The sequence below is a fragment of the Eubalaena glacialis genome, chromosome 1 (assembly GCF_028564815.1).
Source record: "Eubalaena glacialis isolate mEubGla1 chromosome 1, mEubGla1.1.hap2.+ XY, whole genome shotgun sequence".
In the NCBI taxonomy this organism is placed as follows: Eukaryota; Metazoa; Chordata; class Mammalia; order Artiodactyla; family Balaenidae; genus Eubalaena; species Eubalaena glacialis.
Window position 1 is genome coordinate 61,638,652 of NC_083716.1, and position 25,340 is coordinate 61,663,991.

Genomic DNA, 25,340 nt, shown 5'->3' on the forward strand with positions numbered 1-25,340 from the left:
GCCACCACAATGAGAAGCCCGCACCCGCAACAAAGAGTAGCCCCTGCTCGCTGCAACTAGAGAAAGCCTGCGTGCAGCAGCAAAGACCCAACACAGCCAAAAATAAAAAATAAATAATAAAAAAAAAAAGACAAAGTCTGTGTTTTAGGGGGAAAAAAAGGAAAAACTTAAGCAACAGCTGCATTTGTAGATGACAAAGCACAAAGACTTTCTGTCTTTATGGCACTTTTATCTTATTTACGTGGTTTTTACTAATCCAAATAATTATATGCTCCTGTGGGTAGAATTGTTTGCTACTTGATCCAAGAGAGATGGATGGGGAAGCACCTGCTTTTAGTCATTAGTCTTGTTGCTTTTGCACTGCATCCAAGAAAATAGTTAACAAACAAAAAGTAATTTGCCTTTTCCTGAGAGTGAAAAGGAAGACCTCTTTGGTTTCACTCTGTGAAGAACAGCAGAGAGAAACCTCAAAGGTGGGTTTTTTATTTATTGAAATGAAACCATCAGGGACCCCACAGGGGAAAATGATTCCTGGGTTTTGGTTCTTCCTGCCCTTTCTCCCTCTCTGCCATAGAACTCAGCAATTGGAAGAATACCAGTTTTTGTTCCTTATTGGTGCTACCACCTGTTCTTATTGCTGAACTAAATGTTCTTGGCTTTCTTTGGTGTGAACAGGATCTCCCTCTGGGAAAGGTGGGAGGAGGGTGAAAAAGGGAACAGGAGGAGGCCCATTCCTGCCTTGTGCTCATGTGAGAGGGACACACAGGGGTTAGTGTGCTGCCCTAACAGAGGGGCTTTGTGCTACAGCTTCTTCCAGAGCTGCGGCTCACAGATGCATGCTGGGCAGGCTTAGGCTGCTTCATCCCTGATACACTTGCTTCTTCCTAACAATGGCAGAGCAATACCGGTAACAATAATTAAAATATTGAATAGGAAAATAAAGAAGATGCAGGCAGAGGCTATTCTGAATACATTGGGATACTCAGTGTGTGTGGAGAAAGCTGTTTGTAATTAAGAGGTTAAAAAAAGAGTAGCATGGAGATGATGCCACTGAACACAAGAGCCAGATCTGTTGTTGCATATCCACTATGGGCGCAGTCAGAGCTCTGACTTTAAGTCTTTCTTTTTCTGTGCTGAAACCCTTGTTATCTAGGTCATGGGAAATCTGCCTCTCTTGAATACAAGCAGCAGAATAGAGAAGAATTTCTTCCTTTGTACCTAGACCTTAGAGACTGGGGAGGTAGCTCAAGGTAGAAGCCTTTCTGACTCTCAAGGCCCTTCTTCATACGTCAGTGGCAGGCAGTAACCTAAAATGAATCCCAAATAGAATGATTATAATAACAGTTAACACTTAGATAGCACTTTCATACGGTCAGACTTTAGTCTAAGATATAAGTAGAAAGATAGATAACTTATTTAATCCTTAAATAATCCTAGGAGGTAAATACTGTTATTAATTCTCTTTTAGTAGAGGAAACTGAAGCGTAGAGAAGTAGGTAACTTGTCCAAGGTCATATAGCTGGTAAGTAACAGGGCTGGGATTTTGAACCCAAATACTATGGTTCCAGAGTCCATACTCTTAACTATTACTCTATGCCATCTCTCAGTGGATCTCTGTCCTTTCTCAAACAGGGTCATCTGAACCACAGAACACAAAGTATTTTGAGTGACTGTTTTCTTAATTCTCTCTAGGATGGTAACATAACTAGTACTATGCATAGGAGAGAAGTTAATTCATTAGGAACTGTTGATGCTTTAGAGTATTAATTCTTGAGGAAACCCAGTTGAGAGAGACTAAAGGGGCTGCAGTTTGCATTTGTTGTGTTTGTACAGAACTATCCTGAAACTAATTTTCCATTGGTTTGTCTTGGAACCGGTTTTAGACTCTGAACAAAGGACCAAACCTCATCCATCCCTTGCTCTAGAGGTAGAGCCTTTGTCAGCATTAATGTCTTACCATTAACAGTTGAGAAGAGTGGCAGGTTGGGATATGATAGTGGTTACCAAGTTTTGCAAAGCTGAGGTGACTTCCCTTCAGCATATCATTAAGTGTTCAGATCACCATACGTAGAAGCAGCCACTACTTCTTTTCCTACCTTCCTTTTCCTTTTTTCTTCACATTTCCCCAAGTTTCAAAATCCCATTGGTCACTTGGCAGATATCCAGTTGCCCTCTGGGAGTGTTTAACTGTGGACCCAGACCTTTACTTTTGGTCTAGTTTAAGGAGTCACTGATAGACATTCTTCCACTTCCAGCAACAAATTATGGAAGGTCTTGCTCTGTCTTTACCTGATCTTATAATAGACTTGTTAAAACTTTCTAGGTCACTCCAAAATAAAGTAATTATAATAGATTTCCCCCCAGCCCCATGCTTATTAAGTAATACTAAATATGTTTTTCTGTTGCTGCCTCCTCCACATCATATGGAATTGTTTGTAGGGAAATAATAGCAGGGTTCACAGTAAATTGTTCTCAAGTTGCTGTAGGGATAGATGTTCAGTGTGTATGAGGTGGAATGATGCTAGTAAGAGAACAGAGGTCTCTTGAAATTAGCAGAACAAGGTTTAGTCCCCTTTTGCTTGAACCAGTTGTGTTACCTTAAGAAAAATTTTCACCTTTTCTAGGTGATTCTTTATCTGCTTAAAAAAAGAGAAGGGAGTTAATATTTTCCCTTAATAAGATCTAACCGTATAAAATCATTCATTCAAAACTAGTTGTTGATGGCCTACATGCCATTACTATTATAGATGCTGGGAGTGTAGCAAGGAATTAAAGGGCAAAAATTTCTGTCTTCATATTCTAGAGAGTACAGTTAGACAATAAATAAGTAATATACATGGTATGACTGCTGGTAAAAGTGCCAAAGGGAAAAATAAAACAAGTAAGGGTGGGAGGTTTAGAAAGAGTGGGTGGAGCTTGCAATTTTAAATAAAATGATCAAGAAATACTATATTGAGAAGGTAATATTTGGGTAAAAATCTGAAGGGAATGAGTGACTGAGCTACTGCAAGTAAAACGTCAAGTAAAATGAGGACCAATAATTAGCCATTCTAGGTTGGTGGACCTGCTATTCTTAGCTCACATAGGTAGGTTTATAAAAGTGATCTCATTTCTGGTCTCATTAGTAAGTCTGAAAGTAACCCTGGAATTTTTTTATATGAATAAATTACTAATGAGGATTTCAAGCCAGTGCCCTTCTTTGGCATGTTGACATGTAACTCATTGTTGGGTGAGTTGTTTATCTGGGTGGTTTAGTGTGGATCTGGGCCATGTGATGTCGAGGAGCACATTCTAAAATCTCTGTGCGGAGGGTCCAATACCGCTTGAGAAGGACACCTCAAAGCAGGTGCCACTTGTTTCCACTCTTTGTTTCCATTCTCTGGATATTACATTCAACATTGTTTCAGATATAGGTAAAGATGGAGAAGATAGATACATTTAGTTACACCAAAATTAAAAACTGCTGCGCTTGAAAGATACCAGAAGACTAGAAGAAGGTATTTGCTGCAAGTAGTACTCACAGAAGACCCAGAAAAACTAAATGTAGTTAGAAGGACTAAAATTAACCAGTCTGACTGTATTAATTGCTGACAAGGATATGGGGAAATTTATTTATATTCATGCACTGGTAGAAGTTTAAGTTGGCATAGCCTCTTTACAATAGCAAAAAATTGGAGACTGTTAAAATATCTGTCAATAAAGAAATGGATAAATAGATGTGATATAGTAACATGATATAATACTATACGAATGGATAAATAGATGTGACGTAGTAACATGATATAATACTATACAGCAGGGGAAAAGGATGAAATATACGGGTAACCTCAAAAAGAATGCTGAATTTTTAAAAAAAAAATTCAGTGTGACACTTTTTACATAAACAAAAGACACACACAAGCATACTATGTATTATTGAGGGTTGTATACACACACACACACATATATACACACATACAAATATATGTAAAAGTATTATAAACAGAAGATTGTGCAACAAACTCATAGTGAGTGGCTGGTCTTAAAGGGGACTTTAGCTTTATCTGTAGATTGGAAGTAAACATGATAGAATGTTTATTTCTTAGTGTTAGACACATAGGTATTTGTTATATTATTCTTTTTACTTTTGGGTAATTTTATAGTAGCTAAACAATTTAAAAGAAGGAGCCAAGTTTCATACGATGAGCCCCCAGAGAATAATTTACCAATTCAGTGACATATAATTTATCTTTATTTATTGTAGACCATCTACCTCTTTCTATATCAGAGGAAATGAGGTAACTGCATTGCATTAACTCATGACAACGGTCTCTCCTAATGAGTCCTTGATGGTATCACACTCAGATGGAAGAGCAAGGACCCTTATTAGCACATATCATGCCCTTTATTATGAGTCTTGTTTTTTTACTTTTTTATAACTAACTGCAAGCATATCAACTCATTCAAAGTACATTTGGCTCCATAGCTGTAAGCATGGAGATCCTAGCATGACAGACTGGGATGCATAGAAGCTCAGTAACAGCATTGTGCTTTTCCCCTTGTCTAACCTCTTCTCTACAGGGAATCTTTAACCAGTTTCAGTGCAGTACTGAAAAAGTGCTTCCATCTGACACTCTCCGCAGTGCTCTGGCAAAGACTTTTCAGGATGAACAGCGTTTCCAGCTGGGAATTATGGATGATGCTGCGGAGTGCTTTGTAAGTGCTGGCCTCTGGCCCTCTTTGATATGGGGTGAGACTGTGGATGGTCTCCATCAGGGACTGGCTACTTTACTGTGCTCCTGGTCTCTACAGTTATAACTAGGAATTTCCCTAGTTTCTCTAAGTTGTTTCTGCTAATAAAGTATGAATTGCCTAGTGGGTTTATTCTTTTTTCTTCAGGCTTAGGGTAGTTTTGTGCTTGCCATCGCACAGAACAGTAACTCTCACCTTCAGAGGAGACAAGGCCCATTAAAATATAAATTTCTGGGCCCAACTCCCTTGAGTTTCTGTTTCAGTAGGTCTGGAGTGGGTCCCAAGAATATCTCTAACAAGTTCCTAGGTGATGCTAACACTGATGCTGCTGGTCTGGGGAGCACAGTTTGAGAACTCCTGCATACTAAAGATAATTAAACAGAGAATAGCTGAGTCCTTAGCACAAGTGTGATGTGCTATGTAGATGGCTACTTTGCTCCCAGTGACTTTTAGTAGAGGACCCTAACTCTTCTCAACTCTGGGTTCTGTTCATCAACCTTCAAAAGACTCTATGCAACCATTAAACAATCTGAGTGATATACATCCTATTATAGGGTAAAATATAGGCCAAAATCAGGGGTGCCCCTGAGAAACTGGATCACTGATTTATTGCTGGTAGGAATGAACAATGGTATAGCCACTCTGGAAGACACTTTGGCAGTTTCTTAAAAAACTAAACTTGCGAACTACCATATGATTTAGCAGTTAGATTCCTGTACGTGAATCCCAGAGAGATGAAAACGTGTGTTCATACAAAAACCTGTACGTGAATGTTCAGAGAAGCTTTATTTGTGATAGCCCTGAAGTAAAAAAGCCCAGATGCTTTTAATGGGTAGATGGTGAAGCAAACTGGGGTACTTCTATATCAGGGAATACTGTGCAGCAATAAAAAGGAATGAACTGTTGATTTATGTAACAAGTTGAATGATCTAAAGGGAGTTACGATGAGTGAAAAACGCAGTATCAATAGGTTATGTACTGTATGATCTCATTTGTTTAACATTCTTGAAATAATAAAATTATAGAGATGGGACAACATGTTAGTGGTTGCTAAGGGTTAGGGTTGGAATTGAGTGGGTAAAGTTTTAAAGGAATAGCAGAAGGGAGCTTTGTGGTGATGAAAGAGTTTTATATCTTAATTGTGGGAGTGTTTACATGACTATACATGTGATAAAATTGCATGGAGCTACACATACACACAAATGAATGTATGTAAAACTGGTGAAATCTGAATAAACTCTGTGGATTTTATTGATGTCCATTTGCTGGTTTGGATATTGTACTATAGTTATGTAACATGTCACCTGTGGAGGAAACTGGGTGAAGGGCACATGGACCTCCTGTATAATTTTTTTGAAACTTTCTGTGAATTTATAATTATTTCAAATTAAAAATTAAAAAAAAAAATCGGAGGTATTCCTACCTTCAAGGAGGATTGCTGTTTCTCTGAGTAAACTGCCAGCAAATTTGTGCTTTTGTTTGTTAAATATTGTCGATATACTGCTTTTTGTCCTTCCCTATTAGGAAAACCTCCTGATGAGGATTCACTTCCATATTGCTGATGAAACCAAAGAGGACATATGCACTGCCCAACACTGCATCTCCCACCAGAAATTTGCAATGACGTTGTTTGAGCAGGTGAACCTTATTTCTATTCCCATCACTTCTTAGACCTTTTCTTCAAGAACACTTTATCCTAGGATGTAGGATGTCAAATGGGTGCCAAAACAGTTAATGACTGTGGCTGCTGGTTTTGCTTTTTTCTCCCCGGGCTTAGTGTGTATGTACTAGCTGCGGCGCCACTTCTGATCCGCTGCCTTTCATCCAGATGGTGCATTATATCTCCACTACTTCCCTTTGGTGAGTCTTATAGGGTTCTCTGTTTGTATACTTAGGCAGTCCTTCAGTTGACTGGGTTTTAACTGAAGGCACCCAAATAGCTTGTATCCTTATTGCTGAGTATTTGCTGTATTGTAGGAACTCAGAACAGTAATTTAAAAATAACCTTTGTTCTCCTTCTTTCCTTTCCCATCTGTCCCCTTTTCTTAGTCTCAAGTTCTGGCCAGCAGAGTGGGAGGAGGAATGGGGATTCTATGAGCTTTGGATATGGGGACAGGCAGGCACACTTACTCTGTGGGATACTGAGGCTGGTCAGGATGAGGGGCTTTGGCATAGTGGGCAGAGGAAGAAAGTCAAACATGTGAGTTAGGAATTTGCACGAATGATTTAGCTATAACCCTGTACAGCTCCCAACATCATCCCCCTTCAATTCCCCATCTCGAAGCAATCAGGCTATTTGTATGCTGGAAAGACGAGAAAAACCCTCACCAAGCATGTTTGGTGAGCTGCTGCAGAATGCCAGCACCATGGGGGATCTGCGGAACTGCCCGGTGAGTTAAGTGAGGGGTGGGGTTCAGAGTGGGGAGGGAAACCCTGAGATTAGTGGAATTGAGGCAGAGTCAGTAGGCAACATTTCTCACTAGCATTATATATGTATTTCAGAGCAACTGTGGAGAGAGGATTCGGATTCGCCGTGTGTTGATGAACGCTCCACAGATTATCACAATTGGACTGGTATGGGACTCGGACCACTCAGACTTGGCAGAGGATGTCATTCACAGCCTGGGCACCTGCCTTAAGCTGGGTGACGTGAGTGTTAGTTACCTTTATCTCTCACTTGGAGTTCTTGTAGCCTACTATTGCTCAAGGGCAGTGAACTCTGAACACAAAGGTATATCCTAAATGACAAATATTAAAGAGTTTTGAAAAAATATATTGTGTGTATCTGTACACATACATGTGCATGCATGTACATGCTCACATACCTCCTTTGCATAGGTGGCAAAGGCTTTTTGGAAGATATGGGATGATCTTGGCCTTGAAAGACAGGATGGGCAGAGCTTAGCTACTGATAAAACAAGTAATTCCTAGAGTTATCGTATGCTCTACTTATCATTAGTTAATACCAGTGTAGAATAGGGAAGTGTATTCAACCATGGGAGGTAGTAAGGTCAAAGAAGTGAGCAGTCCTGAGTAGTTCTGCTATGGGAGGTGAAGGAGGTAGAAGCTGATGACATGAGTCCTAGAATATTAAATTCATGGTAGGAACCAACATCTGCTGAGAAGGTAATGAAGTGGCTTGGAAGAGAATTCTAGTGGAAACAGACTTCAGACGTGGGCTGTTTACCTTATCAGCGGCATGCCCTAGTATAGGTACAGCCAGGGTTTTCCTTCAGTTCAAGAGAAGAGCCAGAAAGTCTGTGGTTTCCTTTCTACTGGTTTCCCTCTGGGATGGTCCTGTGACTAAGGAGATCCCTTGTTGTTTTTTAATGTCATTAAGCCATGGTTGAGAATAAGTGAACCATCTGGGATCTTACTTTAGGTCTCCTTGCCAAGGAGTCTCTGACATAGTAGGCTATGCACAATAAAATGTCATTTTTCTAAATTTCTATAGCCTACATATTCTGTTCTGTTCTAGCTTTATTTTTATGATTGCTTTTTCAACCAGATTCCTCAAGGCAAGAGTCCTTGCCTTCAAATATTTTGTATGTCTCTTAACACCTAGGACAGTGCTAGATATCTAGGAATTGAAATGTTGGTAACCGGTATGGTGGGATTGCTCCCCCTAAGTGCTTTCTTACCTTCTACTTAGTGTCTCAACAGGAAATTTATATTTGTGGCACCAGCTGATAAATAACCTTTGAAACTTGAGAATGTTTTGTTTTTGTTTTATTTTATTTTTTTAACATTCCTGGCTCATCTTAGAATGGGCCCCAGCAAGAAAATATTATTAAACGGTATGAAGAGGACTTCCCTGGTGGCACAGTGGTTAAGAATCCGCCTGCCAATGCAGGGGACACGGGTTCGAGCCCTGGTCCAGGAAAATCCCACATGCTGTGGAGCAACTAAGCCTGTGTGCCACAACTACTGAGCCTGCGCTCTGGAGCCCGTGAGCCACAACTACTGAGCCCACGTGCCACAAGTACTGAAGCCCATGCGCCTAGAACTCGTGCTCCACAAAAAGAGAAGCCACCGCAATGAGAAACCCACGCACTGCAACGAAGAGTAGCCCCTGCTCGCCGCAATTAGAATGAATGAATGAATGCATGAATGCATGAATGAATGAATGAATAAATAAATAAAATAAAAGTTATGAAGAAACATCACCACGTTACCAGTTTGGCCACTATGTCTCTGACATTTCGCTAAAATTTTGCCTTTTTATGTTCATTTCTGATTAATATGGATTAGCAAAAGGAGAAGCAAGTCAGTACCTTAATGAAGAAATGATGGAGTCTGCTGAGAGATGATGTGAGAGGGCTGAGTATGTGACGGTTCTTTCCTTTCTCCTCTTTCCCCACAGCTGTTTTTCAGAGTGACAGATGACCGGGCCAAGCAGTCTGAACTGTACTTAGTAGGAATGATCTGTTACTACGGCAAACATTATTCTACATTCTTTTTCCAAACAAAGATCCGCAAATGGATGTATTTTGATGATGCTCACGTCAAGGAGGTAGGAATATTCAAGTCCTTCTTGACGTGTTTGGTGAATGGAACAAAAAACTATGGACAGTTACTTGTCTTCAGTGTTTCATTTTCATAATTTTAATGTCTGTCTGCCTATCTATTGAATTTATGAGAGTGTCAGTCTTGTCTTTCCCAACAGACCAAGTTCCTTGAGGACAGGATCAATTTATCTTCTGTTATTTTCTCTGAATCACCTCACCAGCATTCAGAACCGTTCTGAATTTATAGTTGAAAGGGCTTTTTAAAAAATATGTTAATTTGTTGATTTGAGCGAGAACAATCTAATGCCTCAAATTAGGTTATAAGCTTAGCACAGAGTTCAGAATTCCAAATCTTGTAATTAACAGTGGGTAATACTTTGTCCCAGGGCTGCTATAAATTATTCTCTGATTATTATCTCCCTGAAGTACTCTATCACGGATTAACGTATTTTGGGGATAGTGTAGAGAAAATAAGGCTATAATGATATTTAAAGCTGGAAATTTGGTACTATCTAAACCACAGAGTGTGTGGCTGAAGTAGTTTAGGTGATCTGTGTGAGTTAGGAAGCCTCTTGTGATAAGGTTAGCAGGTAGGAGACTGCTGACTATAATGTACACCAACCCATGGGCCTTACGTAGTGTCCTCTACAAATAGTAAAGTCTTTGTTAAATTCCCTGATTCTCTTCTTCATCTCTTCTTTTTTTTTTTTTTTAAATAAATTTATTTATTTATTTATGGCTGTGTTGGGTCTTCGTTTCTGTGCGAGGGCTTTCTCTAGTTGCGGCAAGCGGGGGCCACTCTTCATCGCGGTGCGCGGGTCTCTCATTATCGCGGCCTCTCTTGTTGCGGAGCACGGGCTCCAGACGCGCAGGCTCAGTAATTGTGGCTCACGGGCCCAGTCGCTCCGCGGCATGTGGGATCTTCCCAGACCAGGGCTCGAACCTGTGTGCCCTGGATTGGCAGGCAGATTCTCAACCACTGCGCCACCAGGGAAGCCCATCTCTTTTTTACTGTTGTAATCTTGGGCAACTTATGTAAATTCTTTGAACTTTAGGTTTTTCATTTGAAAAATAATGCCTGCCTTATAAAATATTAAATCAGATTTGTATGTAAAAAGCATATAAATGTTTCAGTTAAAATGGTAACTCAGTTATAAATTTACTGAACGTCTATTATGAAATAAACACTGTGCCAGTGGTCTGACTCCAAGAACACACCATCTAAGAATGTGACTGGATCAAACTTAAGAGAGAGTGAGTTTGGGGATTTGATTGGATTGTTGTTTCCATGGCTATTCTGTCACTTTTTTCCACTGCCATGGCAGCGCTGAATCCAGCATAAAGCTAAGGCTGAGAGGTTCAGCTGTGTATTCTAAGCAGTTTGACATTTTATGTCCTGCCTGTGTGTGAACTCTGAGACGTAATGTCACTAAAAAATACAGCAACAGTAAGAAATTTCTGCACTACCAAGCAAAGAAGTGATTTAGAATAAATAAGAAAAAAAAAACAAAAGAAAAGTAACAAACAATATAGAAAGAAAAGTAAAAAGAAACCAAAAATCAAACAAAGCTACAAATGTCAAAAGAACAACAACAAGAAAACAACAGAAGTCAACTGAAGTCCCCTCACATAGCATATTCAGCTTTGAGAACTTTTATTCATATTTCATAACTGAATTGATGTTTCACAGGAATAAAAGTAATTTTATTCATCATCCTATCTCTTATAGGGTTTTAGTGCTTTCTAAAAGGATTTCATTAAAAAAGACTTAACAAAAAATTCATTGGGACTTCCCTGGAGGTCCAGTGGTTAAGACTCCGCACTGCCACTGCAGGGGGCATGGGTTTGATCCCTGGTCGGGGAACTAAGATCCTATATGCCGCGTGGCGCAGCCAAAAATTTAAAAAAAAAAAAAAAATTTCATTAAGTTTAGGTCCAAGATCTCTTTTGTTGTTTCTTTACCCAGTTCTTGTCTTTTCATCCCTTTTATTTTCTTCAGAAAGATAGAGTAGAAAGATATGTGTTGAATTATGGATATGAAGTATAATTGTCATGCTTTTTCTGATTGTTTCTGGTTCAGATTGGGCCCAAATGGAAGGATGTGGTGACCAAATGCATCAAGGGGCATTATCAGCCTTTGCTGCTACTTTATGCAGACCCCCAGGGTACCCCAGTGTCCACCCAGGACCTGCCCCCGCAAGTTGCGTTCCAGTCGTACAGCAGGACGTGCTACGATAGTGAAGATTCAGGTGAGCAGCCTAGCTCTTTACTTCTCCCTCCCCACTCCAATGTGATGACTGGACAGCAGGGTCTCACAGTCATGAGCCTAGCACTTAACCTAGCTTGGAGAAAGAGGATTCATCAGAGATAAGAAAGAAGTGCCAACTCATGCTGAAGCCCAAGTTGTGCCAGGCTTTGTTTCCTTCAGTGTTTAAGAATGTATTGTCTAGATCACCTGGCCCCGATTCAAAAATGAGAAGGAAATTATGTTCATTTAGACTGAGGTATTAAGTTTGTGAGGGAAACCTCACTATTTAACCTTCTAATGTTGCTAAGATGACTCATTCTTACTAGCAATTTAACAGTGACTTGAGTTGTTAAGACCAAGAAAATGATATGAGTTACTACAAAGCTCGTCATTTTGTTTGGGATGAGAGATTTTTGTTTTAAAATGCCAAGTGTAGTAGCAATATTCCTTAGCTTATGAATCAGCTGTTCACTTCTAATTCAGTTATTTGGAACTTAAATCATGTTTTCCTGTAGAAACAGTTGCAGCTTTATTACTAAAGTCTCAGGCTATCCCTCAGAAACTCATCCTATAATAGAAATACAACCCTAATGGTTTTGGCTTGATTCCTAAAAGGAGGAAAAAGTAATGTTCTTTTCCTCTTCTGGATCTAAGGCTGGCTGGCCCTGAGTATAATTTTGAAAGAGAAGATACTTGTCTTTGGAATCTTTTCCCCTCCCTTTTGTACCTCCCTCCTGTTTGGTATGTTCTTCCCACCCTTGTGCCCCACCCAGACCTGCTCTGCTTCTTCTCCCTTCAGTCAAACACCCATTTACACTGTGTTGTGCTTATCTCAGCTAGGTGTTCAGAGGAAAGTAGTCTAATTGAACTAATTCACACCAAAGTATAAATAACTGCCCCATAATGTCTCATAGATATTAAAAATGCTTTTAAATTTTTAAAAGTGACTTTTCTGGCAGTATAGGAGAAAAATTCTGGGATAGGGAAACAACTGGTTATGTGTGCCAGGTTGGCGTGGGACTTGCCATCTAAGTAGATCTTACTTTTCACAACTTTTTCCTTTCTTCTACTTTTCCCCCTGTAGGTTTTCTAAAAGCCCCACAGTTTTTCACAATGGCAGGCAAAGGGAGGGCTTCAGCAAGGTAGGGGCAGGAGTGGAAGGAATTGTGTGCCTGGGTTATCTGAAGTTGGGTGTTGGGAAGAACGGCTCTGCTATATCCTTCTCACCCTTCCATTTAGGAAGTTCTTACCTCGTGAACCTTTGTTGCCGTCCAGCTCTTCGCCCCCTCTCTGTCACTGTCCTCTCTCTCCTCACCTTTGCATGTCTCCTCCTTCCCTCAGGGAGGGAGCCCTCCATCTCAAGTGATACTCGAACAGATTCTTCAGCGGAGAGCTATCCCTACAACCGCTCCCACCATGAGTCTGTGGTCAGTCACTTCTCTTCTGATTCTCAGGGAACAGTCATCTATAATGTGGAGAACGATTCCACGTCTCAGAGCAGTCGGGACACAGGTAGGGACTTATACAGTGGACCCTGCTTGCCTGATTCAGTTCTGCATAGAGGGTCTCCCAAGAAAAAGAAACTGGGGCAAGTCAGAAATGTTTGTCATGCAAAGGGGGAAATGCACAGAACTTGGGTAGTTGAGAGGGATGGAAGAAAGCAACTCAATTCTGAATGAATGATGATGTTCCCGTCACCAGCAGCCTATCAGTAAGGACCCTTGTAATGTGATTGTTTATTCTGAAATCTTTTTCTGAAGGCTTTTTTCTGGATCCCTGTCATTCTCATAGTGCCCCATTAACCCTTGTGGTCTTGCACCTCATTTCCTTCTCATGCCAGGCTTTGTTTGAAAGCCCTGAAGGGCTTTGAGAGAAGGGGCATATTTATGGATGGGGAAACCTGCTCGTGACCTTGCTGGGCTTCCTGAAGGACAGAGAAATTAAAGGATGGAAAGCTAGCCTGTTTGTTATTGTGAGTTCCATGCAGAGAACATTCTTGAATTGTTCTATTAATCTACAGAAGATTGTGCCTGTGTCAGTGGAAGAAATCATTACAGGGCACAAAAGGAAGAACAGTAAGTGACTGACTGCTGAGATGAAAAGTTCATCACCTAAGGCATAGAACAGTGCCCATACTCTTAGAGACTTGGGAATTAGTGATCCCATGGCTTCAGATTGGTGGTTTACATCCTGTGCATGCCCTTTAAAAAAAAAGAGAGAGAATTTCAAACATATTCAAAAGCATACAGAATAGTATACAGCTCCTTCATGTACCCATCACCTAGTTTCAATAATTATAACTCATGGTCAATCTAGTTTTATCTGTACCTCTGCCCACTTCCCCTACTCATGGATTATTTTGAAGGAAATCCCAGACATCATATCACCTTTTCCATAAATATTTTAGTATGTATCTCTAAAAGAATCATTTTTTAAATTAATAACTTCTTAAAACCACTAAATAACCAATGAGTGTTCAAATATCCTATTATCTCATAAATGTCATATTTTTTAATGGTTGGTTTGTTTTTGACTCAGAATCCAAATGAGGTCTACACATTGTGATGGGTTAATAAGTCTTTTACATTTCCTTTAATCTGTAGGTTTTGCCTCTGTTTCTTCCTTTCTATTTATTGTTGAAGAACTAGGTAGTTTGTGCTGTAGTTTTCCCACATTTTAAATTTTGCTGATTGTGTCTGTATGGTAAACTGTAGCGTGTTTCTCTGTCTTCTATATTTTTTATAAATTGGTAGTTGGATCTAGTGGTTTGGTTGGATTCATGTTGGATTTCTTTTGATGACTATTGCATAGATGACTACTGCAAAGTGTGATTTTTTTAGATTGTATTTCTGAAAATGTGAACCAGGGAGAAACCAAGTCACAGGATAAATAAAGAGAGTCAGGTTTATTTGAAGGGTTTGTGAATGGCTGGGGGTGGGGGAGCATCCCCATTGGTTTTTACATTTGCGGATTTAGTTGTTCCAACTGATAGGTCTTTCTTATGGGCCCAGAGATAGCAAATGATTAGATAAAAGCAATAAGAGATTGCGTGGGTAATTGAAAATATGTAGCCATATCATTGCATATCATACCTGAATATGTACAAGGATTTTCATAACTAACATATGAAAGCAAATTTCTGCTAGCTCTCAGATATTTGAGAACCCTAGGGGATTTCCTCTAAGCCTATATTCCAATTTAATTCAGTTGCTTAATTCACCTTTGGCTTCCAGCAGCTTAGATGATTATATCCTTTAGAATCTGACCTTTGCTGTTGTCAGATCATACTTATACATTCACATACTGTGGGCGTGAAGTATGGCAAGTTACATAAAAGAGCCCAGATCTCCTGGGTTTCCCAGTGATTAGTATTGAGGAACTATGAAGTGTAATCTCTGGGCGAAGTCAAGTTTGGTAAAGCATGGGTTATGGCTGGGAATGAGAATTATTCAAAGTTCAGATGTCCTTTGGAATGATTCACATTTAAGGAATGTTTAGAACTGGGTCTTAAAGCCATATACAATCAGAGCTCTTGTGGGCAAAGGCTGGGGCACCTAGGATAATACCAGGTGTAATAAAAATTAAACTTCACTCGGTATGTGTTGCTACCATGATATTCTTATATAATCTTTAAAACTTTTGCCTTTTAAAAACTACCAAGTAATGTGTCCTTCTGGGTCACTGGGAAGGATTATGAGCGGGATCGAGATTGGTAATTGCTCAGGAGACATTGTAAATTTGGAAGTTCCCGCTAAATACTTGAGCTTTTCTGCCTTTATCTATTGAGAGATTCCTGCTACACTTAAATCACATAGTCTTGGCCTCTACAGCTTCCGATCCACTAAGTGTGTGGTACTGCCATGAATCCCAAAGGGAGAGTAGGTTCTCTAAAGGATGGAGGTCAGTCTCAGATACCAGCTTACCCCCATTTCCTTGTTTTTTTCAGGACACCTGACTGATAGTGAATGTAATCAGAAACTCCCATCCAAGAAAGGGTCACTGATAGAGCGCAAGAGGAGCTCTGGCCGAGTCAGGAGGAAAGGCGATGAGTTTCAGGCCTCAGGGTACCACAGTGAAGGCAAGCCCCCCTGCATAGTTTCTCTTTCTTTATTCACTCTGTCACACTCACACTCCAACTGTGGCTTCGCCTGTCTGCTCAAAGGCCTTTCTTTCTTTTTCGACTCTGGGGTCTGGGTGCCCGTGATGACTTTAAACATTTACAGTTGTTGCATCCTTTGTGTTTTTAGGAGAAACACTGAAAGAGAAGCAGGCTCCTAGGAATGCCTCCAAATCATCCAGCAGCACCAACAGGCTAAGGGATTTTAAAGAGACAGTCAGCAATATTATCCATAACAGACCATCCCTGGTTTCTCAGACCAACCTAGGATCTCCCTGTGGGGGGAGGGGAGGAGACCAGACTGACAAAAAACCTCCTCGGAACCTGCCTTTACACTCTCGTGACTGGGAAGTAGAGAGTACCAGCAGTGAGTCAAAATCCAGTTCTTCTAGCAAGTATCGTCCAACATGGAGACCCAAACGGGAGTCTCTCAATATTGACAGTATCTTTAGTAAGGACAAAAGGAAGCACTGTGGCTATACGCAGCTTAGCCCCTTTTCTGAGGATTCAGGTAAGGAGATAATTAGGGAAGAATTGAGCTTTTGAATAAAGTTGATTTTTGTATTTTTTAAAAAACCTGGGTTTTCTGGTAGACTTGGCAAGGTGCATTTTTACCTTGAAGGGTAAAAATTTTACCCTCATGGGTCGCCTTTTGGGGATATGAGTTCAGTGAATGAGTAGCTAGAGGGAAGTGTTAGTTATATCTTGATTTGAGGCAGATGCTAAATCTACCTCCTTTTCCATACTTGTCCTTTGATTGGGATAGCTAAAGAATTTACACCAGATGAATTAAGCAAGCCACCTGCTTACGACATTAAGACTGGCGGACCAAGACCCCAGTACAAGATCTGGGGCCCAGTACGGCCAGCCTGTCACCTTTTAGAGCAGCACCCGCGCCTAATCCAGCGAATGGAATCTGGCTATGAGAGCAGTGAGAGGAACAGCAGCAGCCCTGTCAGCCTGGATGCAGCCCTGCCTGAGAGCGCGAATGTCTGCAGGTATTGTTTGGCCTTTGAATAGCTGCATTGTCCCTTGCAGAAATGTGAGCCACCAAGAGGCTTTTTAACTCAGACAAGTGAAGAGATGGACTTTATTACCGTCTTGTGGGCAAGCAGAATGTGCTCGATCAACTTTCTATGGCAACAGTACCCTCTGCTGGGAGAAGGAGCAAAGGCATTTGAGAAAGGAGAGGCAACTTTTAAAGTACTATATATAAAATAATTGTTTAGTAAATAACTTTTATTGAAAGAATGAGTTAGTGAACCAAAACTTACATAGCTCTACGATCAGAGAGAAAACCCAATTGTTATTTATTCTTGCCTTTTATATTAGACTTTTTTTTTTTTAAGATCACTGGGGATTCTGTGTCTTATGAAGCCAGTGATATTCATAATTCCATAAGATAATGATGACTGTTTAATAGTGGTCATTGCACCCTGTCCATAGGGCCCATTTGCTTGATAAATTTCAGATCTCCATATATTGTTTTTACTGAGTTGCCTCAGAGACAAGTTTCCTAACAGTATAGCTTTGAAAGGAGTGATATCTTCTGCAAGAGTGATAACCATATCCTCATACTTTCCCACTGCTCTTCCCTGACCTCAGACCCTGTTTAGTTTTACACATGAGAAGATGCTACAAAAGTATAAGAAAGAGGAAGGCAATCCATATGAGAGCATTTGTTTATTAATTCATTAAATAAGTTTTGTGCCAGACACTGCTAGATGCACAAAATGTGAATGAGGTGAGATAAGATGGGGGAACGAGTGGGTATTTCAATTTTTCAGAAGTAGTTTTGCAGGTATTTTAATTATATTAGTTCGATGTTTGGGGTTTTTGTTGTTGTTTTTGGAGGGAATTTAGTCCTAGGAATGTTGCTAGTTATCAGCTTTCTGATGCTTTCACTAGACTCTGGTTTCTGTTTTGAAGGGATACAAGTGCTAAGAGATCAGCTGGGTTGGCCCCTTCCTGGCGTCACATCCCAAAGTCTCACAGTAGTAGCATCCTGGAGGCAGACTCCACAGTATCCAGGAGTGGCTGGACAAAGAATCAGCCCCTCTCAGGTAAGCGCAAGGACATTGGATTTGGAGAACTGGATTTTACTGCCAATTCTATTTGGGAAACAGCCTAATCTGAGCACATTTGAAATTAGAGGACAATTGTACTTTGTTCCATCAGAATGTAAATGTGAAGACATTTGATCTGCTCCATCTCTGGATTTATCTTTTTTTGTTGTTTGTTTGTTCTCTATCATAGCTTGCCTGCTTGCTCCTTTCCACCTTGGAGAGAGCCCTGGAGGGAGCAAGAAGGAACAGAAATATGGTGAACAGTATCAGTAGCACCTGCTTTCCTCAGAAGAATAACTCCTAGGGCTTTCCTTGGTATAGAGGCATTCTTGTGGGAATGGATTTTTTATTGTTTAGTACTATGAATTGAGATAACAAGGGGGACATGTAGGCTATGGGCAAAACTGGGAAATAAGCAGGTCAGAACTACCCTTCCCCCTGCCTCTATATCCTGTCTAGTATCCCTGCTTTGTTTTTCCTTCTTGAATGTGCCTGTGTCCCTCCTTCTCAAAACAAGCTTGAAAGGAATGATCTAACTCTTTTACACTAGATGTATGTGACTGAGAACAGTTTAAAGTATGCTTTCTCTAAGAGAAACTAGCATTTTAACAAGTCAAAGCCTGAAGATAAAGGAATATTGGAATTTCAGGTATGAGACGCCAAGCATAGACATTTGAGGTAGTCATAGGTTTTATATCCTTTTTACATTCTTCTCACAACACACATATATACTTACAGTGCATATTCAAATAAGTAAAATAAATCCTTTACTTACTCACAGCTGAAAATTGAGGTGGTAACTATGTAGTCTCCCGAACATGGAGACTTTCTGTGATGCTTGAAGGAAGGTGGTGAGTATTCAGTATTGTTTAGTCGGCTGAGGAGTTCTGGGGTCCATTCGTCTAACTTAGAAATCAACCTTCTCTGAAAGATGTGTTTCATCCCTTTTTTTTCTGGTATGTTAGATCAATTGGGAGTAGGGTGTGTGGGCAGAAACCTAACTATGGTCTGGTTTAATGAGCTTCTGAATAGATATGTGGCCAGCTCACTAGGGAGACGAGGACAGAATATTATGTGCCAACCCGTAGAGATGACACCAGGAACATTACTAGTCTGACCACCAGTTCTCTTAATGGCCACTGAAAGTTCTTAAAGGTGGCTGGAAGGGTGATATGCAGCAGAAATAAAAAGGCATGAACTCTTTTAGGTATGAGTGCCATAGGTTGCTAACATCTGGCAGAGCAGAACAATGCCTGTAGAAGCAGATATCTCTGAAATCCTGGGCTAGAGTAGGTTATAGTTAGAAACCCATAGTTATAGTTAGAAACCCATTTCATTCTTCCTAATGAAATTATAGGTTTGGTTTATTTCCTACATTTTAATTTATCTCATATTGACTAACATTGCTTTGAGAAACTTGTGCTCTTCCATGAGCCTGTTCCCCCTTCTCTTTCCTTCGATAGCCAATAGCTTTTCAGCACACTAAAGACTGAGTCTCATGATTTCACTGATAGCCCTAATTCTAGATTAGCTGGATAGAATTCACCGACTGGATTCCTCAACTGGTAAAAGATATTTGGCAAGGAGTTAGAATAAATTCTTCACACACCATACACCCCACCATCCTCTTTGTATAGTAAACCCTCTTTTTTTATCTGGTGACACTGACCACCCTTTTAAAAAATTACAGAAGTAAATGTTAGCCCAACAATTCAGTAACTTGCCCATTGCCTCTTCAAACTGAAGGAACCATTGTTATCATTATGGCATGTATCTTTCTACACCTCTTTCTGTGCTTTCTATTCTATGTACAAGTACATAGATAAGTTTTTTTATTTATACATCTTTATGGGGGTATAATTGCTTCACAATGCTATGTGAGTTTCTGTTGTACCACAAAGTGAATAAGCCATATGCATACATATATCCCCATATCCCCTCCCTTTTGAGCCTCCCTCCCACTCTCCCTATCCTACCTCTCTAGGTCATCGCAAATCACCGAGCTGATCTCCCTGTGCTATGCTGCTGCTTCCCACTAGCTATCTATTTTACATTTGGTAGTGTATATATGTCCATGCCACTCTCTCACTTTGTCCCACCTTACCCTTCCCCCTCCCCATATCCTCAAGTCCATTCTCTAGTAGGTCTGCGTCTTTATTCCTGTCCTGCTACTAGGTTCATCAGTACCATTTTTTTTAGATTCCATATACATGCGTTCGCATATGGTATTTGTTTTTCTCTTTCTGACTTACTTCATTCAGTATGACAGACTCTAGGTCTATCCGCCTCACTACAAATAACTCAATTTCATTTCTCTCTATGGCAGAGTAATATTCCATTGTATATATGTGCCACATCTTCTTTATCCATTCATCTGTCAATGGACATTTAGGTTGCTTCCATGTCCTGGCTGTAGTAAATAGTGCTGCAGTGAACTTTGTGGTACATGTCTCTTTTTGAATTATGGTTTTCTCAGGGTGTATGCCCAGTAGTGGGATTGCTGGGTCATATGGTAGTTCTATTTTTAGTTTTTTTAAGGAACCTCCATACTGTTCTCCATAGTGGCTGTATCAATTGACATTCCCACCAACAGCGCAGGAGGGTTCCCTTTTCACCACACCCTCCTCTCCAGCATTTATTGTTTCTATATTTTTTGATAATGGCCATTCTGACTGGTATGAGGTGATACCTCATTGTAGTTTTGATTTGCATTTCTCTAATAATTAGTGATGTTGAGCATCTTTTCATGTGCCTCTCGGCCATCTGTATGTCTCCTTGGGTGAAATGTCTGTTTAGGTCTTCTGCCCATTTTTAATTGGGTTGTTTGTTTTTTTGATATTGAGCTCCACGAGCTGTTTGTATATTTTGGAGATTAATCCTTTGTCAGTTGCTTTGTTTGCAAATATTTTCTCCCATTCTGAGGGTTGTCTTTTCATCTTGTTTATGGTTTCCTTTGCTGTGCAAAAGCTTTGAAGTTTCATTAGGTCCCATTTGTTTATTTTTGTTTTTATTTTCATTACTCTAGGAAGTCGGTCAAAAAAGATCTTGCTGTGGTTCATGTCGAAGAGTGTTTTTCCTGTGTTTTCCTCTAAGAGTTTTATAGTGTCTGGTCTTACATTTAGGTCTTTAATCCATCTGGAGTTTATTTTTGTATATGGTGTTAGGTAGTGTTCTAATTCCATTTGTTTACATGTAGCTGTCCAGTTTTCCCAGCACCACTTACTGAAGAGGCTGTCTTTTCTTCATTGTATTGTATATTCTTGCCTCCTTTGTCATAAATTAGGTGACCATGTGTGCGTGGGTTTATCTCTGGGCTTTCTATCCTGTTCCATTGATCTATATTTCTGTTTTTGTGCCAGTACCGTACTATCTTGATTACTGTAGCTTTGTAGAATAGTTTGAAGTCAGGGAGCCTGATTCCTCCAGCTCCATTTTTCTTTCTCAAGATTGCTTTATGTATTCAGGGTTTTTTGTGTTTCCATACAAATTGTGCAATTTTTTGTTCTAGTTCTGTGAAAAATGCCATTGGTAGTTTGATAGAGATTGCATTGAATCTGTAGATTGCTTTGGGTAGTATAGTCATTTTCACAATGTTGATTCTTCCAATCCAAGAACATGGTATATTTCTCCATCTGTTTATGTCATCTTTGATTTCTTTCATCAGTGTTTTATAGTTTTCTGAGTACAAGTCTTTTGCCTCCTTAGGTAGGTTTATTCCTAGGTATTTTATTGTTTTTGTTGCGATGGTAAATGGGATTGTTTCCTTAATTTCTCTTTCTGATTTTTCGTTGTTAGTGTATAGGAGTGCCAGAGATTTCTGTGCATTAATTTTGTGTCCTGCAACCTTACCAAATTCATTGATCAGTTCTAGTAGTTTTCTGGTGGCATCTTTAGGGTTTTCTATGTATAGTATCATGTCATCTGCAAACAGTGACAGTTTTACTTCTTCTTTTCCCATTTGGATTCCTTTTATTTCTTTTTCTTCTCTGATTGCTGTGGCTAGGACTTCCAAAACTATGTTGAATAAGAGTGGCAAGAGTGGACATCCTTGTCTTGTTTCTGATCTTAGTGGAAATGAGTATGATGTTTGCTGTGGGTTTGTCATATATGGCCTTTATTATGTTGAGGTAGTTTCCCTCTATGCCCATTTTCTGGGGAGTTTTTATCATAAATGGGTGTTGAATTTTGTCAAAAGCTTTTTCTGCATCTATTGAGAGGATCTTATGGTTTTTATTCCTTAATTTGTTAATATGGTGTATCACATTGAATGATTTGCGTATGTTGAAGAATCCTTGCATTCCTGGGATAAATTCCACTTGATCATGGTTGATGATCCTTTTAATATGTTGTTGGAATCTGTTTGCTAGTATTTTGTTCAGGATTTTTGCATCTATATTCATCAGTGATATTGGTCTATAATTTTCTTTTATTGTGATATCTTTTTCTGGTTTTGGTGTCAGGGTGATGGTGGCTTTGTAGAACGAATTTGGGAGTGTTCCTCCCTCTGCAATTTTTTGGAAGAGTGTGAGAAGGATGGGTGTTAGCTCTTCTCTAAATGTTTGATAGAATTCGCCTGTGAAGACATCTGGTCCTGGACTTCTGTTTGTTGGAAGATTTTTAATTACAGTTTCAATTTCATTACTTGTGATAGGTCTGTTTATATTTTCTAATTCTTCTTGGTTCAGTCTGGAAAATTGTACCTTTCCAAGAATTTGTCCATTTCTTCATGGTTGTCCATTTTATTGGCATCTAGTTGTTTGTAGTAGTCTCTTATAATCCTTTGTATTTCTGCAGTGTCAAGTTGTGATTTCTCCTTTTTCATTTCTAATTTTATTGATTTGCGTCCTCTCCTTTTTTCTTGATGAGTCTGGCTAAGGGTTTATCAATTTTGTTTATCTTCTCAAAGAACCAACTTTTAGTTTTATTGATCTTTGCTATTGTTTTCTTCATTTCTATTTCATTTATTTCTTCTCTGATCTTTATGATTTCCTTCCTTCTACTGACTTTGGGTTTTCTTTGTTCTTCTTTCTCTAGTTGCTTTAGGTGTAGGGTTAGATTGTTTATTTGAGATTTTTCTTGTTTCTTGAGGTGAGATTGAATTGCTGTAAACTTCCCTCTTAGAACTGCTTTTGCTGTGTCCCGTAGGTTTTGGGTCATTGTGTTTTCATTGTCATTTGTTTCTATGTATTTTTAAATTTCTTCTTTGATTCTTCAGTGACCTCTTGGTTATTTAGTAGCATGCTGTTTAGCCTCCATGTATTTGTGTTTTTTACAGTTTTTTTCTGTAATTGATTTCCAATCTCATAGAATTGTGGTCAAAAAGATGCTTGGTACGATTTCAGTTTTCTTAAATTTTCCGAGGCTTGATTTGTGACCCAAGATGTGATCTATCCTGGGGAATGTTCAGTGTGCACTTGAGAAGAAAGTGTATTCTGCCACTTTCAGGTGGCATGTTCTATAAATATCAATTAAATCTATCTGGTCTGTTGTGTCATTTAAAGCTTGTGTTTCCTTATTTATTTTCTGTTTGGATGATCTGTACATTGGTGTAAGTGGGGTGTTAAAGTCCCCTACTATTATTGTGTTACTGTTGATTTCTCCTTTCATGGTTGTTAGCATTTGCCTTTTGTATTGAGGTGCTCCTATGTTGGGTGCATAAATATTTACAGTTGTTATATCTTCTTCTTGGATTGATCCCTTGATCATTATGTAGTGTCCTTCCTTATCTCTTGTAACAGTCTTTATTTTAAAGTCTACTTTATCTGATACGAGTATTGCTACTCTAGCTTTCTTTTGATTTCCATTTGCATGGAATATCTTTTTCCATCCCTTCACTTTCAGTCTGTATGTGTCCCTAAGTCTGAAGTGGGTCTCTTGTAGACAGCTCATAATGGGTCTTGTTTTTGTATCCATTCAGCCAGTCTGTGTCTTTTGGTTGGGGCATTTAATCCATTTACATTGAAGGTTATTATCGATATGTATGTTCCTGTTACCATTTTCTTAATTGTTTTGAGTTTGTTTTTATGGGTCTTTTTCTTCTCTTGTGCTTCCTGCCTAGAGAAGTTCCCTTTAGCATTTGTTGTAAAGCTGGTTTGGTGGTGCTGAATTCTCTTAGCTTTTGCTTGTCTGAAAAGCTTTTGATTTCTCCCTTGAATCTGAATGAGACCCTTGCTGGGTAATCTTGGTTGTAGGTTATTCTCTTTTATCACTTTAAGTATATCCTGCCACTCCCTTCTGGCCTGCAGAGTTTCTGCTGAAAAATCAGCTGAAAAATCCCTTATGGGGATTCCTTTGTATGTTATTTTTTGCTTTTCCCTTCCTGTTTTTAATATTTTTTTCTTTGCATTTAATTTTTGTTAGTTTGATTAATATGTGTCTTGGTGTGTTTCCCCTAGGGTTTATCTTGTATGGGACTCTCTGCAGTTCCTGGACTTGATTGACTATTTCCTTTCCCATGTTAGGGAAGTTTTCCACTATAATCTCTTCAAAAATATTTTCTCAGACCCTTCTTTTTCTCTTTTTCTTCTGGGACCCCTACAATTCGAATGTTGGTACGTTTAGTGTTGCGCCAGATGTCTCTGAGATTGTCTTCAATTCTTTTCATTCTTCTTTCTTTATTCTGCTCCATGGCAGTTATTTCCACCATTCTGTCTTCCAGCTCACTTACTCGTTCTTCTGCCTCAGTTATTCTGTTATTGATTCCTTCTAGTGTATTTTTCATTTCACTTATTGTGTTGTTCACCTCTGTTTGTTTGTTCTTTAGTTCTTCTAGGTCTTTGTTAAATACTTCTTGTATTTTCTCAATCCATACCTCCATTCTATTTCAGAGATTCTGGATCATCTTTACTATCATTACTCTGAATTCTTTTTCAGGTAGATTGCCTATTTCCTCTTCATTTATTTGGTCTTGTAGGTTTTTACCTTGCTCCTTCATCTGTGACATATTTTTTTGCTGGCTCATTTTTTTTTTTTTTTTTATGAGTGGGACTGTGTTCCTATCTTACTGGTTGTTTGGCCTGAGGCTTCCAGCACTGGAGTTTGTGGGCTCTTGGGTAGATCAGGGTCTTGGTGCCGAGATGAGGACCTCCGGGAGATCTCACTCTGATGAATATTCCCTGGGGTCTGAGGTTATCTGTTAGTCCAGTGGTTCGGATTCGGAGTTTCCACCACAGGAGCTTGGGCCCAGCCCCTGATTTGTGAACCAAGATGCTGCAAGCCATGTGGGGTGGCAAAAAAAAAAAAAAAAAAAAGCAGAACAATAACAAAGAGTAAAAAATAAAATTAGGAAACTAACAGATATGTTAGAAAGAAAATAAAAATAAAAATATATATGAAACAACAACCGGAAGGTAAAACAGAACCACAATAGTAAAAAAGAGGAGGGGAAAAAAGAAAAAAAATGGCGGAAAAGGCCTTGGCTGTGGGGGCGGGACTTAGGCACGGGTGGGGTTTAGGTGGTGGGCGGGGCCTATGCTTAGGATGCACAGGGCTGGAAAAGGCCATGGGGGGGGTGGGGCTTAGGCTCAATGCAACGGAAGGGGTCCAGGCGTGCCTCTGTTCTTGGCAGCCGGGGGACCCAGCCTGGGAGCCCAGCAGGCTTCCCAGCCCAAGTGGGCAGGGCACACTCCCTCTGTGACTCTCCTGTTCCTCTGTCCTGGAGGGCCCCTTCA

General features: G+C 39.7%; 1 protein-coding gene across 6 annotated transcripts in view; it reads left to right on the plus strand.

Moving 5' to 3' along the window:
* The window catches only part of USP54 (ubiquitin specific peptidase 54), a 149,762-nt gene that overhangs the window by 100,701 nt on the left and 23,721 nt on the right, over positions 1-25,340 (plus strand). For 5 of the 6 annotated variants that reach the window (XM_061180646.1, XM_061180628.1, XM_061180661.1 and 2 more), the window contains 12 exons: positions 4,561-4,695; positions 6,256-6,369; positions 6,509-6,591; positions 7,016-7,121; positions 7,234-7,380; positions 9,095-9,244; positions 11,320-11,488; positions 12,829-12,999; positions 15,434-15,565; positions 15,735-16,115; positions 16,371-16,602; positions 17,534-17,667. In XM_061180646.1, coding sequence (XP_061036629.1) covers positions 4,561-4,695; positions 6,256-6,369; positions 6,509-6,591; positions 7,016-7,121; positions 7,234-7,380; positions 9,095-9,244; positions 11,320-11,488; positions 12,829-12,999; positions 15,434-15,565; positions 15,735-16,115; positions 16,371-16,602; positions 17,534-17,667 — 1,954 coding nt within the window. The remainder of the gene's footprint in view (positions 1-4,560; positions 4,696-6,255; positions 6,370-6,508; positions 6,592-7,015; positions 7,122-7,233; positions 7,381-9,094; positions 9,245-11,319; positions 11,489-12,828; positions 13,000-15,433; positions 15,566-15,734; positions 16,116-16,370; positions 16,603-17,533; positions 17,668-25,340) is intronic. The other variant, XM_061180652.1, reaches the window with a different exon arrangement.